Consider the following 18739-nt stretch of genomic DNA (forward strand, 5'->3'; position numbering starts at 1 on the left):
ATGGCTTGAAAATGATTTGCAAATCATTGTATTCTGTTTATATTTACATCTAACACAATTTCCCAACTCATATGGAAACAAGGTTTGTACATTTTGGTACCAGCACCAAAATATAGGTACAGAACTATATACACATAAAACATACCGTATTTCCTTGAATTGCCACCGGGTATATAGTAAGCGCCTGCCTAGAATTACTGCCCGGTCAAACTCGTTTCGCAGAAGAATTAGCGCATGCTTAGCATTACCGCCGACTCAGGATCAATGCCGGGTAAAAGTTGTTTCGCAAAATATTATTTTTATTAGCGCATGTCTAGAATTTCCGCCGGGTCAAACTCGATTCGCAAAATAATTAGCATATGCCTAGAATTTCCACCGGGTCAAACTCGTCACGTCACGAGTGACACTTCACTTGTCATCATTTTCAAAATGGAGGAGGCGGATTTCAATCATTTGAAATCGCATAAAGGGAAGAAGATTAAGAGTTATTCAGTAGGATTTAAGGTCCAAGCTATTGAATATGCTAAAAAGAACAGTAAGCAGCTATGTTTTATTAATATACCGTAGCTGCGTGTGTCAAATATGAGTCATTAAATGACTCCCGCCTCCTGGTGGTAGAGGGCGCTAGTGATCCTTCTTGCGACTACTCGGCTGCAGAAGAAGTGACAACAAGCAGCAAGTTTATTTTTTCCTCTCGCTTGCACTTTTAACATGGAGGATTACATATCTAAAATAAAACAGTTTTCTAAACTGGACTTTCAATCGAAGCAGGAGGTAATAAAGGAAGATCTCCATCGAGACAGAGAGACTTTTAAAACTGAAGAAAGATAAGGAAGACTTCTATAAACAAATTTGGATGCTTTTGATCAGAAGGAGCTGCGCATGGACTTCATTTATAAGTAAATGTAAGACCATAATAACGTTTTTTTTTAAATGTGCTTTTCATGATGGTATCCTTACATCACACTCAAATTTATAAGCGTATGCCTAAATTTACCGCATGCCTTTGGTAAGTGCTGCAGTGAGAAGAGGTTTTAAATTAATTAGCGCCCCGGTGGCAATTCAAGCAAATATTGTAAGAGCAGTGCCTTTAAATCCCACATAATTGAGCACAATTCATAGTTTAACGGCAGATTCCTACACACCATTTATTACTTTCATCTTCCGACAGTGCTGCTTGTCAAGTGCGCGGATGGCGCGGCGTGTTTGCGTGCAGCTGCTCAGGTCAGCGCGCGACTCTGCCAACCGTCATCGCACACCTGGAGCGGCATCTGTCCGCGCCGGAGAGCCGCCGATCAGCACAGGTGCGGCGTCTCCATTGGCCCGAATTCATTAACGGCCGTTACCGACACTTATTTTCACCCAAACTCCTCGCGACCTCTATTTGTTGTCGTATACTTTGCAGACAAACACAGCACCGCGCCCACGGTGGCGTTCAGGCGTCATCTATTCACTCCCGACATCCACCTGTGTCGGTCGGTGGAGCAGGTTTGGGATGTGAGGAGCTGCAGTGATGACGTGTGTTCCCGCAGTCTAATGCCATCATCAGCATCATTACTGCTATTATCCCGGGTCTCCCTTTAATGCGGCCTAATGGATGACCAATTAAGATGGATGAGGCTGGCAGCGTGCTGCTAATAGCCAGGACATCATGGCTGCCTTCTGTCCTCACTCCGTGACTCTTTTTATGGATCCACCGGCCCTATTGATCTCCAGCACAAACATTATCAATACCGTTGGCCCAAGCCCGTAATACAAAGCCCAAACCAGTCAAGTTGGCACCTTGTGTAAAATGTAAATAAAGACAGAATGCAAATCCTTTTCAACCGACCGTATTTCCTTGAATTGCCGCCGGGGCGCTAATTAATTTAAAACCAAAGGCATGCGGTAAAGGCAAGCATGCGCTAATCATTTTAAAAACCTCTTCTCACTCCGGCACTTACCAAAGGCATGCAGTAAAAATTTGAGCGCCATGTAAGGATACCATCTTGAAAAGCACATTTAATTAAAAAAAAAACTCTATTATGGTCTTACCTTTACTTATAAATGAAGTCCATGCGCAGCTCCTTCTGATCAAAAGCATCGATAACTTGTTTATAGAAGTCTTCCTTATCTTTCTTCAGTTTTAAAAGTCTCTCTGTTTCGATGGAGATCTTCCTTTATTACCTCCTGCTTCGATTGAAAGTCCAGTTTAGAAAACTGTTTCATTTTAGATATGTAATCCTCCATGTTAAAAGTGCAAGCGAGAGGAAAAAATAAACTTGCTGCTTGTTGTCACTTCTTCTGCAGCCGAGTAGTCGCAAGAAGGATCACTAGCGCCCTCTACCACCAGGAGGCGGGAGTCATTTAATGACTCATATTTGACACACGCAGCTACGGTTTATTAATAAAACACAGCTGCTTACTGTTCTTTTTAGCATATTCAATAGCTTGGACCTTAAATCCTACTGAATAGCTCTTAATCTTCTTCCCTTTATGCCATTTCAAATGATTGAAATCAGCCTCCTCCATTTTGAAAATGATGACAGGTGAAGTGTCACTCGTGACGTGACGAGTTTGACCCGGTGGAAATTCTACACATGCGCTAATAAAAATAATATTTTGCAAAACAAGTTTGACCCGGCAGTGATTCTAGGCAGGCACATACTATATACCTGGCGGCAATTCAAGGAAATAGGGCAGGGGTCGGGAACCTTTTTGGCTGAGAGAGCCATGAAAGCCAAATATTTTAAAATGTATTTCCGTAAGAGCCATATATTTTTAACACTAAATGCTGTCACATTTTGTTGTTGACGAACCCCAAGATGCAGAGACAGTGGCGGGCATTGAATAAGAAAACATGAACTTCCTGGTGGTAGCCTGGCTAACCTTTTCGGAGCTTGGCTACCTTCTACATTGCCTTGCTAACTATAGTAGTCTGGTTAACTTTCTGGTAGTGGGCCTAACTTTCTTGTAGCTTGGCAAACCTTCTGGTAACTTAGCTAACCTCCTGGCATTATGACTAAACTCCTCGTAGCCTGGCTAACTTCCTGGTGGTAGCCTGGCTAACCTTTTCGGAGCTTGGCTACCTTCTACATTGCCTTGCTAACTATAGTAGTCTGGTTAACTTTCAGGTAGTGGCCCTAACTTTCTTGTAGCTTGGCAAACCTTCTGGTAACTTAGCTAACCTCCTGGCATGACTAAACTCCTCGTAGCCTAGCTAACTTCCTGGTAGCCTGGCTAACTTCCTGGTGGTAGCCTGGCTAACCTTTTCGGAGCTTGGCTACCTTCTACATTGCCTTGCTAATTATAGTAGTCTGGTTAACTTTCTGGTAGTGGCCCTAACTTTCTTGTAGCTTGGCAAACCTTCTGGTAACTTAGCTAACCTCCTGGCATTATGACTAAACTCCTCGTAGCCTGGCTAACTTCCTGGTAGCCTGGCTAACTTCCTGGTGGTAGCCTGGCTAATCTTTTCGGAGCTTGGCTACCTTCTACATTGCCTTGCTTACTATAGTAGTCTGGTTAACTTTCTGGTAGTGGGCCTAACTTTCTTGTAGCTTGGCAAACCTTCTGGTAACTTAGCTAACCTCCTAGCAGTATGACTAAACTCCTCGTAGCCTGGCTAACTTCCTGGTGGTAGCCTGGCTAATCTTTTCAGAGCTTGGCTACCTTCTACATTGCCTTGCTTACTATAGTAGCCTTGTTAACTTTCTGGTAGTGGGCCTAACTTTCTTGTAGCTTGGCAAACCTTCTGGTAACTTAGCTAACCTCCTAGCAGTATGACTAAACTCCTCGTAGCCTGGCTAACTTCCTGGTAGCTTGGCTAACTTCCTGGTGGTAGCCTGGCTAACTTCCTGGTGGTAGCCTGGCTAACCTTTTCGGAGCTTGGCTACCTTCTACATTGCCTTGCTAACTATAGTAGTCTGGTTAACTTTCTGGTAGTGGGCCTAACTGTCTTGTAGCTTGGCAAACCTTCTGGTAACTTAGCTAACCTCCTGGCATTATGACTAAACTCCTGGTAGCCTGGCTAACTTCCTGGTAGCCTGGCTAACTTCCTGGTGGTAGCCTGGCTAACCTTTTCGGAGCTTGGCTACCTTCTAGATTGCCTTGCTTACTATAGTAGTCTGGTTAACTTTCTGGTAGTGGGCCTAACTTTCTTGTAGCTTGGCAAACCTTCTGGTAACTTAGCTAACCTCCTGGCATTATGACTAAACTCCTGGTAGCCTGGCTAACTTCCTGGTAGCCTGGCAATGTCTTGAGTCCAGCAGGCACAAGACATTAAACCAACGTTGAGAACCTGTTGAATGAGGTCCTGACGTTGAGCAACTCCAACATAACGTTGGAACAACCTGCTTTTCGACGACGTTTAATCAATATTGGGTTCTGACGTTTATTTGACCATTGAATTTTGGTCATTTTACAACCAATATACAAATACAACGTTGAAACAACATGCTTTTTGACGACATGTATTCAACGTCAGGTCGTGACGCTGATTTGACCGTTGGAATTCGGTAATTTCCCTACCAACAACTAATCCTACGTTAGACTGCAACATTTTACAAATACTTTACAATGTAGTTTTAAAGTCAGTTTTAAAGGACATGTATGTATGATCAATGTTGTATCAATGTTGTGTGCCTGCTGGGTAACATCCTGGTAGTCTGACTCAACTCCTAGTAGCTTGGATAAATTCCTAGTAACCGGTCGAACTTATTTATGGTTAGACAGGCTATCGTTTTAGCTGCCTGGCTAACGACTTGGTAAACTCCCTAATGTCCTGGTGGCCTGGTTAACTTCCTGGTAAATGGGCTAACCCCCTAGTAGCCTGGCTAACCTTTTATCGTGCAACGTTTTCCTTGTGGATTTGTTTTATGGCTCTTGTGCATTTTGGGGTTCTGGATTATTGCTGCAGTTTCCCCCGTCAGCCACACACACAACTGAAATATCTAAATTGGTACTACATAAAAGTGATCCGTGGGAAAAAAAATGAATAAATCAAAGCAGAGTTGTTTACTTTCCATATTGATGCGCGCACGACAAATTGCATACATATTGCATTGCTTTCATCAATCATGAAGGTCAAAGCGCAGGTAAAATCCAGAACTGAACCCAAATAGAATTCAACCATCAGTCAAACCAAATGATATTTATATTGTGTCCCTGGGGAGTGAGCCATTTATCTGGGGTGCACGCAAATGGACTCTGAAATATATTTGTGTCGGATAAAGTGCTTTAAAAACTGTGTGGCGGCAGGAATAACATTTCGAAGAGATAGACGGAAAGACAGCTCAGCCTTGGGTTTGAGTACCGGCAACCTTTTCTTCTGTTTCTTAGACAAATGCAGAGCTGCCACTGTTTGTGTTACTTTGTGTTTTTTAATCAGTGTTTATTTATATAGCCTTAAATCACAAGTGTCTCAAAGGGCTGCACAAGCCACAACCACATCCTCGGTTCAGAGCCCACATAAGGGCAAGGAAAACTCACAACCCAGTGGGATGTCAATGTGAATGACTATGAAAAACCTTGGAGAGGACTGTAGATGTGGGTGAACCCCCCTTCCTTAGGGGAGACCAGATGCAATGGACATCGAGTGAGTCTAGCATAATATTGTGAAAGTCTAGTCCATAGTGGATCTAACATAATAGTGAGAGTCCAGTCCATAGTGGATCTAACATAATAGTGAGAGTCCAGTCCATAGTGGATCTAACATAATAGTGTGAGAGTCCAGTCCATAGTGGATCTAACATAATAGTGAGAGTCCAGTCCATAGTGGATCTAACATAATAATGAGAGTCCAGTCCATAGTGGATCTAACATAATAGTGAGAGTCCAGTCCATAGTGGATCTAACATAATAGTGTGAGAGTCCAGTCCATAGTGGATCTAACATAATAGTGAGAGTCCAGTCCATAGTGGATCTAATATAATAGTGAGAGTCCAGTCCATAGTGGATCTATAAAATAATAGTGAGAGTCCAGTCCATAGTGGATCTAACATAATAGTGAGAGTCCAATCATTAGTGGATCCAACATAATAGTGAGAGTCCAGTCCATAGTGGATCTAACATAATAGTGAGAGTCCAGTCCATAGTGGATTTAAAATAATAGTGAGAGTCCAGTCCATAGTGGATCTAACATAATAGTGAGAGTCCAGTCCATAGTGGATCTAACATAATAGTGAGAGTCTAGTCCATAGTGGATCTAACATAATAGTGAGAGTCCAGTCCATAGTGGATCTAACATAATAGTGAGAATCCAGTCCATAGTGGATCTAACATAATAGTGAGAGTCCAGTCCATAGTGGATCTAACATAATAGTGAGAGTCCAGTCCATAGTGGATCTAACATAATAGTGAGAGTCCAGTCCATAGTGGATCTAACATAATAATGAGAGTCCAGTCCATAGTGGATCCAACATAATAGTGTGAGAGTCCAGTCCATAGTGGATCTAACATAATAGTGAGAGTCCAGTCCATAGTGGATCTAACATAATAATGAGAGTCCAGTCCATAGTGGATCTAAGATAATAGTGAGGGTCCAGTCCATACTGGATCTAAAATATTAGTGACCGTCCATTCCATAGTGGATCCAACATAATAGTGAGAGTCCAGTCCATAGTGGATCTAACATAATAGTGTGAGAGTCCAGTCCATAGTGGATCTAACATAATAGTGAGAGTCCAGTCCATAGTGGATTAAACATAATAGTGAGAGTCCAGTCCATAGTGGATCTAACATAATAGTTAAAGTCCAGTCCATAGTGGATCTAACATAATAGTGTGAGAGTCCAGTCCATAGTGGATCTAACATAATAGTGTGAGAGTCCAGTCCATAGTGGATCCAACACAATAGTGAGAGTCCAGTCCGTGGTGGGGCCAGCAGGAGACCATCCTGAGCGGAGACAGGTCAGTAGCACAGAGATGTCCCCAACTGATGCACAGACGAGCGGTGCTGTTTAGAACTCGGCAGAATAACCCTGTAATACTCTTCCGTATCAGTAGGTGGCAGCCGGTAGCTAATTGCTATGTAGATGTCGGAAAAAGCGGGGGGCAGTGTGCAGGTAAAAAGGTGTCTAATGCTTAAATCAAAAATAAACAAAAGGTGAGTATCCCTAAGAAAAAACATTGAAGCTTAGTGATGGCTAAGCAGAACAAAACTAAAACTGAACTGGCTACAAAGTAAACAAAAACAGAATGCTGGAAGACAGCAAAGACTTACTGTGCAGTGTCCAAACATGACATGACAATCAAAGATGTCCCCACAAAGAAGGATAAAAACATCCATTTTCTACCGCTTATTCCCTTTTGGGGTCGCGGGGGGCGCTGGTGCCTATCTCAGCTACAATCGGGCGGAAGGCGGCGTGCACCCTGGACAAGTCGCCACCTCATCGCAGGGCCAACACAGATAGTAAAAACAATTGAAATATTTTTGATTGCTAAAACAAAGTAGATGCGGGAAATATCACTCAAAGGAAGACATGAAACCGCTACAGGAAAATACCGAAAAAAGGGAAAAAGCCACCAAAATAGCAGCGCAAGACGGGAAATTGGTTATGGTTTTTGATTTATGTTTTTTAATGATTTCTGCTGCTGATTTTTTCAATGCAAAACATGTGCCTCGGCTCAAAAAAGGTTGAAAAACACTTTTCTTAGAGCAGTGGTTCTCAAATGGGGGTACGTGTACCCCTGGGGGTACTTGAAGGTATGCCAAGGGGTACGTCAGATTTTTTTTTAAATATTCTAAAAATAGCAACAATTCAAAAATCCTTTATAAATATATATATTGAATACTACTTCAACAAAATATGAATGCAAGTTCATAAACTGTAAAAAGAAATACAACAATGCAATATTCAGTGTTGACAGCTAGATTTTTTGTGGACATGTTCCATAAATATTGATGTTAAAGATTTATTTTTTTGTGAAGAAATGTTTAGAAATAAGTTGATGAATCCAGATGGATCTCTATTACAATCCTCAAAGAGGGCTCTTTAAGTTGATGATTACTTCTATGTGGAGAAATCTGCATTTATAATTGAATCACTTGTTTATTCTTCAACAACTTTTAGTTATTTTTATGTCTTTTTTTCCAAATAGTTCTAGAAAGACCACTACAAATGAGCAATAGTTTGCACTGTTATACAATTTCAATGAATCAGAAACTGATGACATAGTGCTGTATTTTACTTCTTTATCTAATTTTTTCAACCAAAAATGCTTTGTTCTGATTAGGGGGTACTTGAATTTAAAAAATGTTCACAGGGGGTACATCACTGAAAAAAGGTCGAAAAAAACTTGTCTTAGGTCGCCCGTAAGGACCAGATGAGTCGCCCGCTGGCCTGTTCTAAAAATAGCTCAAATAGCAGCACTTACCAGTGAGCTGTCTTCATTTTTAAAATTTTTTTTTTTTTTACTAGCAAGCTGGTCTCGCTTTGCTGGACATTTTTAATTCTAAGAGAGACAAAACTCAAATAGAATTTGAAAATCCAAGAAAATATTTTAAAGATTTAGTCTTCACTTGTTTAAATAAATTCATTTATTTTTTTTACTTTGCTTCTTATAACTTTCAGAAAGACAATTTTAGAGAAAAAGCACAACCTTAAAAATGTTTTTAGGATTTTTAAACACATATACCTTTTTACCTTTTAAATTGCTTCCTCTTCTTTCCTGACAATTTAAATCAATGTTCAAGTAAATTTATATTTTTTATTGTAAATAATAATAAATACATTTTAATTTAATTCTTCCTTTTAGCTTCTGTTTTTTCGAAGAAGATTATTTGTGAAATATTTCTTCAAACTTGTTATGATTAAAATAAATAAAAAAGCATTCTGGCAAATCTAGAAAATCTAGAAAATAAAATTTAAATCTTATTTCAAAGTCTTTTGAATTTCTTTTAAAATGTTTGTTCTGGAAAATCTAAAAGAAATAATTATTTGTCTTTGTTAGAAATATAGCTTGGTCCAATTTGTTTTATATTCTGACAAAATGCAGATTGGATTTTAACCTATTTAAAACATGTCATCAATTTTCTAAAATTAATCTTAATCAGGAAAAATTACTAATGATGTTCCATAAATTATTTTTTAAATATTTTCAAAAAGATTCGAATTAGGTACTTTTTTTTTTTCTTTTTTTCCAGTTCCATCCATTTTCTACCGCTTATTCCCTTTTGGGGTGGCGGGGGGCACTGGCGCCTATCTCAGCTACAATCGGGCGGAAGGCGGGGTACACCCTGGACAAGTTGCCACCTCATCGCAGGGCCAACACAGATAGACAGACAACATTCAGTTGAATTTTGAATTTTAAAAAGTCCATCCATCCATTTTCTACCGCTTAGTCCCTTTTGGGGTCGCGGGGGGCGCTGGCGCCTATCTCAGCTACAGTCGGGCGGAAGGCGGGGTACACCCTGGGCAAGTCGCCACCTCATCGCAGGGCCAACACAGATAGACAGACAACATTCAGTTGAATTTTGAATTTTAAAAAGTCGAAATTGAAAATAAACTATGTTTCAAAGTTTAATTTTCATTTTTTCCCCCTGTTTTGTCCTCTTTGAAACAGTTCAATTAAGTGTTTTTTTTCATCATTTATTCTCTACAGAAAACCTTCCGTAAAAGGAAAAAAATGTATGACGGAATGATAGACAGAAATACCCATTTATTTAGTTATATATATATATATATATATATATATATATATATATACATATATATATATATATATATCTCAGAATCCAAATCTCCTGATGATTGAGGGAACCCCTCATGAAACAGTTCTGTAGAGATGAAGTAGTCTTGCGATTTTTCCCACACACATTGAGGTAAATTGAGCAAATTGGCTATTTCTGGCAATTTATTTAAGTGTGTATCAAACTGGTAGCCCTTGGCATTAATCAGTACCCAAGAAGTAGCTCTTGCTTTCAAAAAGGTTGCTGACCCCTGCTTTAAAGCAACGTGATGTCTGTTAGTGATGCCTTAACGATTGTTATGTGCTGGACCAGGCAGAAGCAGCCGAGCGCCGATGAAATCCACCACATCCTTATGTTTGTTTTTCATATTTTATAAACAGAACAAAACCGCTTTCCAAGCGTGCAAATGATCTAAAGATAAGTAAAAAAAAAAAAAAATTGTTTGATGCATAGAAGACTTCCAGGCCGGAGCACCGATCAGACTTTAGAGGATGAGAAAGTGTCTGCGCTGCACACAAGTCTGAAGTCAACATCATGGCAGCCCGGGCCGGCCGTGCCGAGCTGGCGTCCTCGCCCTTGCAGGTAAGTCGCCTCTTTTCCCGATACTTGTTGGTAAAATCCCCATCATCCCCCCTTATGCTGCCGGCGTGTTATAAAGGGCCAACTGAAGCTATTCTGTCCGGGCTGTCAGGAGCCGCAGACTGACCGGACACTGCGGTCTTTGCCCGGACTAGCTTAGCACAAGCTAGCCGGATGTTAATATAGCTAGTTAGCTTGACCTGGCACTGCGGTCTTTGCCCGGACTAGCTTAGCACAAGCTATCCATCCATCCATCCATCCATTTCCTACCGCTTATTCCCTTTCGGGCCAGATGTTAATATAGCTAGTCAGCTTGACCTGTCACCGAGGTCTTTGCCCGGACTAGCTTAGCACAAGCTAGCCTGATGTTAATATAGCTAGTTAGCTTGACCTGTCACTGAGGTCTTTGCCCGGACTAGCTTAGCACAAGCTATCCATCCATCCATCCATTTCCTACCGCTTATTCCCTTTCGGGCCAGATGTTAATATAGCTAGTTAGCTTGACCTGTCACCGAGGTCTTTGCCCGGACTAGCTTAGCACAAGCTAGCTCAATGTTAATATAGCGTGTAGCTAGTTAGCATGCTAGCTCGTTAGCCGTCTACACACGTAGAGCTGTCATCACACACACACACAAAAAAACACTTGCTAGACAATTTATTTCATGTTTTAAAGGCGTTTATTTTTTTTCAATAGGATGAGTTTATAAAAACATGCTTGATTTGAAGCTGCGGTGCTGCAGTGCAGCTTCCCAGACTGCAGACAACAGAAATAGCAACACGTCTCGATTTAATATGTTCAGTCTGTGTCTGTCTGGCTAATTAAATACGTTTTGTTTTTTTTCTCCACCCCAAACATACGACATCATTAATCCCTGCCTCTGAGCCGCTGTCTGGGCTGCAAGATCCGTCTCTGTCTAGGTGGAAAGGCTGCACTATTTTATTCGTCCTATGTAAAAGATGCTGATTTGCATGATGCCATGTCATCTCTCCACAATGGAGACTATATATATACATATATATATATATATATTTTTTTTTTTTGCACAAATATGATGGACTGAGGGTTTTGAGGAGAAGGTCGTTTTGATGATTCTTTCTTTCTTTTGACAGATACTGTAGAGGAGTTGGAAGACATTGTAATGCAAAAGAAGATGAAAATTCCCAAGATGTCCATCAGGAGTTCAGGAAATCCAGTTGACAACAGTTTTGGAGAGGAGAGGATGCCGCTCAGGCATAAAAAGGTAGGAAATTTCCGCGTGACGGCATTTCGGATGATATCGTTCAATTGCACGTGACGTCTTCCCGGAAGTGAAGTCAGCTTGGTTGACTATGAATGTGTATATAGAAACCCCGTTTCCATATAAGTTGGGAAATTGTGTTAGATGTAAATATAAACAGAATACAATGATTTGCAAATCCTTTTCAAGCCATATTCAGTTGAATATGCTACAAAGACAACATATTTGATGTTCAAACTGATAAACTTTATTTTTCTTTTGCAAATAATCATTAACTTTAGAATTTGATGCCAGCAACACGTGACAAAGAAGTTGGGAAAGGTGGCAATAAATACTGATAAAGTTAAGGAATGCTCATCAAACACTTATTTGGAACATCCCACAGGTGTGCAGGCTAATAGGTGGGTGCCATGATTGGGTATAAAAGCAGCTTCCATGAAATGCTAAGTCATTCGCAAACAAGGATGGGGTGAGGGTCACCACTTTGTAAGCAAATTGTCGAACAGTTTTAGAACAAGGAATTTAGGGATTTTACCATCTACGGTCCGTAAAATCATCAAAAGATTCAGAGAATCTGGAGAAATCACTGCACGTAAGCGATGGTATTACGGACCTTTGATACCTCAGGCGGTACTGCATCAAAAACCGACATCAGTGTGTAAAGGATATCACCACAATGGCTCAGGAACACTTCATAAAACCACTGTCAGTAACTACAGTCGGTCGCTACATCTGTAAGTGCAAGTTAAAACTACTATGCAAAGCGAGAGCCATTTATAAACAACACCAAGGAACGCCGCCGGCTTCGCTGGGCCCGAGCTCATCTAAGATGGACTGATGCAAAGTGGAAAGGTGTTCTGTGGTCTGACGAGTCCACATTTCAAATTGTATTTGGAAACTGTGGATGTGGTGTCCTCTGGAACAAAGAGGAAAATAACCATCCTGATTGTTATAGGTGCAAAGTGTAAAAGCCAGCATGTGTGATGGTATGGGGGTGTATTAGTGCCCAAGGCATGGGTAACTTACACATCTGTGAAGGCACCATTAATGCTGAAAGGTACATACAGTATTTGGAGCAACATATGTTGTCATCCAATTAACGTCATCATGGACGCCCCTGCTTATTTCAGCAAAACAATGCCAAGCCACGTGTTACAACAGCGTGGCTCCGTAGTAAAAGAGTGCGGGTACTTTCCTGGCCCGCCTGCAGTCCAGACCTGTCTCCCATGGAAAATGTGTGGCGCATTATGAAGCCTAAAATACGACAACAAGACTCCGGAATGTTGAACAACTTGAGCTGTACATAAAATAAGAATGGGAAAGAATTCCACTTTCAAAGCTTCAACAATTAGTTTCCTCAGTTCCCAAACGTTTATTGAGTGTTGTTAAAAGAAAATGTGATGTAACACAGTGGTGAACATGCCCTTTCCCAACTACTTTGGCACGTGTTGCAGCCATGAAATTCTAAGTTAATTATTATTTGCAAAAAAAAAACAAAGTTTGAGTTTGAACATCAAATATGTTGTCTTTGTAGCATATTCAACTGAATATGGCTTGAAAAGGATTTGCTAATCATTGTATTCTGTTTATATTTACATCTAACACAATTTCCCAACTCGCCCCCTGCCACCCCAAAAGGAAATAAGCGGTAGAAAATGGATGGATGGACAATATCCCAACTCATATGGAAACAGGGTTTGTAGTACTTTGATTCCTTCAGGAGAGTTCCCTCAGGTAAATAAAAATTTCAGCAGCAGTGTACAGCGTTGAGATCGCATTTAAAAAGTAAAATGTAAATAATGGGGATATAACTGGAAACAAAATAGGAAAATATTACAATAACAATGAGAATAAAAAGCATTATTTATTAAAATTATGCATTACAAGCCAGCCTACATCAGCGATTTTCAACCACTGTGCCGCGGCACCCTAGTATGCCGTGAGATTTTGTCTGGTGTGCCGTGGGAAATGATGCAACTTCACCTAATTGGTCCCAAAAATATTTTTTGCAAATAATCATAATAATGTGCCGTTGTCTAGTGCCTGTGCTGTGTAGAGCTTGGCAGGGTCATCTTTTAATACTCCATATCAGTAGGTGGCAGCAGGTAGTTCATTGCTTTGTAGAAGTCGGAACGCGTCGAGGATGGTTTGTTGTGATCCCAATATGCAGAGCACAGCGGGAGACAGCGTGCAGGTAAAAAGGGATGTAACGCTTAAAACAAAAATCAACAAAAGGCAAGTCCCGCTAGGGAAAAAAAGGCACTGAAGCATAGGAATGGCTATGTAAAAAAAAAAAGTACAACTGAACAGGCTACAAAGTCAACAAAAACAGAATGCTGGACGACAGCAAACACTTACAGCGTGTGGAGGAGCAAAGGCGACATCCACAAATCTCATCCGTACATGACGATCAAAAATGTCCCCACAAAGAAGGATGGGCGTACGCACAACTTAAAATAGTCTTGATCGCGAAAACAAAGCAGGTGCGGTCAATAGCACTCAAAGGAAGGCGTGAAGCTGCTACAGGAGAACACCAACAAAACAGGAAGGGTCACCAAAATAACAGCGCAAGTCAGGAACTAAAACACGACACACAGGAAACAACAGCAAACTCAAAATAAGGCACGACAACCTGGTGGAGTTTCATTTTTTAACCTTTTCTGCTGGTGTTTTTTTTTTTAATAAAAAAAATGTGCCTTGGCTCCAAAAAGGTTGAAAAACACACACCTAAATACTGCAGCAACATATACAAATCTCACACTGCTTTGTTGTTCTGCCTCTCCTGGTGTAGCAATTACCGTATTTTTTTGGACTAAAAGCGCAGTTTTTTTTCATAGTTTGGTGCGACTTATGTGTAAAATTATTAACACATTACCTTAAAATATCAAATACTATTATTCATGTAATTCGCGGAAGAGACGAAGAAAATGTCAGCAATCGTCACACACACGTCAGCCAATAAGAATTTGGCGGGGGAGGGTCATGGCAGAAGTGCATTGTGGGTCATGGGATGCTAACTGCTATATGCTACTGCCGTAGCTATTAAAATGTATCATTTCATCGTTGGCGGTAACTTATAAAAACTGAGAAGGGCTGAACAAAAATGGCACCGAAAAGGAAATCATGTACTGCAGATTCCACAACATCAAATAATAATATTTATTAGGGCTGTGAATCTTTGGGTGTCCCACGATTCGATTCAATATCGATTCTTGGGGTCACGATTCGATAATATATCGATTTTTTTCGATTCGATTCTCGATTCAAAACGATTTTTTTCCCGATTCAAAACGATTCTGTATTCATTCAATACATAGATTTCAGCAGGATCTACCCCAGTTTGCTGACATGCTAGCAGAGTAGTAGATTTTTGTAAAAAGCTTTTATAATTGTAAAGGACATTGTTTTATCAACTGATTGCAATAATGTAAATTTGTTTTAACTATTAAACAAACCAAAAATATGACTTATTTTATCTTTGTGAAAACATTGGACACAGTGTGTTGTCCAGCTTATGAGATGCCATGCAAGTGTAAGCCACTGTGACACTATTGTTCTTTTTGATTATTTTTATAAATGTCTAATGATAATGTCAATGAGGGATTTTTAATCACTGCTATGCTGAAATGATAACTAATATTGATACTGTTGTTGATAATATTAATTTTTGTTTCACTACTTTTGGTTTGTTCTGTGTGGTGTTTGTGTCTCCTCTCAATTGTGACACTATTGTTCTTTTTTATTATTTTTATAAATGTCTAATGATAATGTCAATGAGGGACTTTTAATCACTGCTATGCTGAAATGATAACTAATATTGATACTGTTGTTGATAATATTAATTTTTGTTTCACTACTTTTGGTTTGTTCTGTGTGGTGTTTGTGTCTCCTCTCAATTGTGACACTATTGTTCTTTTTTATTATTTTTATAAATGTCTAATGATAATGTCAATGAGGGACTTTTAATCACTGCTATGCTGAAACTATAACTAATATTGATACTGTTGTTGATAATATTCATGTTTGTTTCACTACTTTTGGTTTGTTCTGTGTGGTGTTTGTGTCTCCTCTCAATTGCTCTGTTTGTTGCAGTTCTCAGTGTTGCTGGGTCAGGTTCGGGTTTGGAATTGGATTGCATTGTTATGGTATTGTTGTGTAGTGGTTTGTTGGATTGATAAAAAAAAAAAATGTTTTTCTTTTTTTAAATAAAAAAAAAAACTAGATTTTTTAAAAATTAAAATTGATTCTGAATCGCACAACATAAACGATTCGATTCGTATTCGAATCGATTTTTTCCCACACCCCTATTATTTATGTAATTCGCGGAAGAGACGAAGACAATGTCAGCAATCGTCACACACACGTCAGCCAATAAGAATTCGGCGGGGGAGGGTCATGGCAGAAGTGCATTGTGGGTTATGGGATGCTAACTGCTATATGCTACTGCCGTAGCTATTAAAATGGCTCATTTCATTGTTGGTGGTAACTTATAAAAACTGAGAAGGGTTGAACAAAAATGGTGTTTAAAAGGAGATCATGTACTGCAGATTACAAGCTGGATGTAGTGAAATATGCAGCAGAAAAGGACAAGAGGAAGCGACGCATACCTTTGGAGTTGGCAGAGTTGTTTAGAAGCTACATCGAGGAAGAAGATTTCATGGGATTTATGGATTAGGAGTGAGAGATAGTTTGGTAAAGTTATAGCATGTTCTATTTGTTATAGTTATTTGAATGACTCTTACCATAATATGTTAGCTTAACATAGCATGCACGTTTTTACTCTAACATATTGTTTGCATTTTGATCAAGTGATTCACAGATGAGTCACAGAGTTCTACAAGAGAGTTTATGTTCATTAGGGTTTTTTTAGGCTTTTCTGCTCAGAGTAACGTTGATAGCAGTTGTGACCTGTAGGGGACTGTGATGTTTACTTATATTTTGTGAGAGAGTTTTTATTTACGGGTACGCTTTCCCCACTGTAAGTTTGACTTGCCTGTTTAAGATCATGTCTTCTGATTGGCTCTGGCCCTGACTCGTGCACAGTTTGCGCAACCAAAAACGCCGTCCTGGGCGGGAAGATGCTGGAGGCAGAGGCCCACTTGAATCCGAACTAAACTGAGCAGTTTTAAAGGGGTCCATCGGATGATTTTTACATTTGAAATAATAGAAATAGGTGATGATAGCGGTTAAATGTTACTATTCTATATCAATATTTTATCAAAATGCCAAATACCAACCGATAGTTAATCCCTATAGTTTAGTTCTGGGTACCTTTTTAACCAGCAGAATTTAGACAAGCAACATTAGCGCTACCACCTGCTGTACTAAAAACAGCTTGAAATATGACACAGTTTACGTCTTAGCCAGAGCTATCCAAGGTGAGGCCCGGGGGACATTTTTCAGCACCGCAGCTAACTGTTTAGTGGCCCACATTCTAAAAATACTATTAAAAAAGTGGAATTAAAGAGAAAACAGGTGAAATGTAGGGATGTCCCGATCCAGGTTTTTGCACTTCCCATCCGATACCGATGTTATTTTTGCACTTCCGATCCAATACCGATACTGGCCTATGTATTAAAGTTTAAAGTTATTTAGCCTACTTAGTTGTCAGATTCATGTTGAAAAGGGTTTTAGTACTCTTGATAACAACTAGCTAGCTGAATTAGGTGAGTTTGAATAATACACAATGGTCGGTAACAAGAAACTGACCTGTTTATTCAAGGATAAACACAAAATAGACAAAATTATACATGACAAACAGAAATGGCATCATTAAACAGTAACAAAGTGAACAGTATAAAGTGCAAATAATGCTTTAAAAATTAATTTAAAAAAAAAAAGCAAAACACACAGACAACCTGATTGGGATAAAATGTCTATAACTCAGCATCACTACTTGCTCTTGAACACGTGTAAACTTAAAAAAAAAATAAATAAAAAAATATCTACACACTCTCTTCATTTGTTTGCCCTAGCAATTGAAGTCCTAGCATAATGGGGAGATTCTTTCTAACAAAGACAAGCACTTCAAGATGCTCAGGTGTCAGCCTGCTCCCGTGTTCATCAATGATGAGTGAGGCTGTGCTAAAAAGCCTCTCACTCTCAAGAGTCATTAAAATGTCTTACAACTTTACCGCCACGCTTGACTTTATTGAGGCATGTTTTGCACTCCACCTCTTCAACTTTTTCGTTTTGTAGGGTAAAATAATCCCATACAGCTGACATTTTTACCGTAACTTTTAATTCACATGGCCGTCTTAACGGTTAGGACACAGACCTGTGAATGTGTTGAAGGTGTGCTGGAAAATGCGGAACGGAAATTAGGGACCAGCAGAAAAGTGGAATGTATTCTTTAAATCGGTGCATTGAAAAACAAGGACAGGATTTTTTTTTTAAACTGGATCTGGATCGGCATTTTCCCATTCCTTGCAGATACGCATTTTTTTGGCAAATATCGGCGGCCGATCCGATCCAAATATCGGATCGGGACAACCCTAGTGAAATGTAATGAGAAAAATTTGCAATGTTGACTCTAATAACACAAAGCTGACTGCAGAAGACTAGTAGTAATTCTAGAAATCTTGTCAAACTAGTGTATCATAATTAACATCTCAGAATAATATACTTTAAAACAGTGGTTCTCAACCTTTTTTCAGTGATGTACCCCCTGTGAACACTTTTTTTAATTCAAGCACCCCCTAATCAGAGCAAAGCATTTTTGGTTGGAAACAAGAGATAAAGAAGTAAAATACAGAATTATGTCATCAATTTCTGATTTATTAGATTGTATAACAGTGCAAAATATTGCTCATTTGTAGTGGTCTTTCTTGAACTATTTGGAAAAAAAGATATAAAAAAAACTAAAAACTTGTTGAAAAATAAAAAGTGATTCGATTATAAATGCAGATTTCTACACATAGAAGTAATCATCAACTTAAAGTGCCCTCTTTGGGGATTGTAATAGAGATCCATCTGGATTCATCAACTTCATTCAAAACATTTCTTCACAAAAAAATAAATCTTTAACATCAATATTTATGGAACATGTCCACAAAAAATCTAGCTGTCAACACTGAATATTGCATTGTTGTATTTCTTTTCACAGTTTATGAACTTACATTCATATTTTGTTGAAGTATTATTCAATATATATATTTATGAAGGATTTTTGAATTGTTGCTATTTTTAGAATATTTAAAAAAAATCTCACGTACCCCTTGGCATACCTTCAAGTACCCCCATTTGAGAACCACTGC

At 39.3% G+C, this 18739-nt stretch overlaps 2 protein-coding genes across 14 annotated transcripts in view; both read left to right on the forward strand.

Moving 5' to 3' along the window:
• agbl4 (AGBL carboxypeptidase 4) overlaps positions 1–18739 on the forward strand; it is an 861886-nt gene that overhangs the window by 645222 nt on the left and 197925 nt on the right. The gene's annotated exons all lie outside the window — the stretch shown is intronic.
• The window catches only part of bend5 (BEN domain containing 5), a 45459-nt gene continuing 36701 nt past the window's right edge, over positions 9982–18739 (forward strand). For all 11 annotated transcript variants that reach the window (XR_009803618.1, XR_009803619.1, XR_009803620.1 and 8 more), the window contains exons 1-2: positions 9982–10248; positions 11356–11486. Coding sequence is in view for 1 of the 11 variants with exons in the window: in XM_061882981.1 (XP_061738965.1) it covers positions 11385–11486 (102 nt within the window). In the remaining 10 variants the exon portion in view is untranslated. The remainder of the gene's footprint in view (positions 10249–11355; positions 11487–18739) is intronic.

Source organism: Nerophis ophidion, linkage group LG22, assembly GCF_033978795.1.
Source record: "Nerophis ophidion isolate RoL-2023_Sa linkage group LG22, RoL_Noph_v1.0, whole genome shotgun sequence".
NCBI lineage: Eukaryota > Metazoa > Chordata > Actinopteri > Syngnathiformes > Syngnathidae > Nerophis > Nerophis ophidion.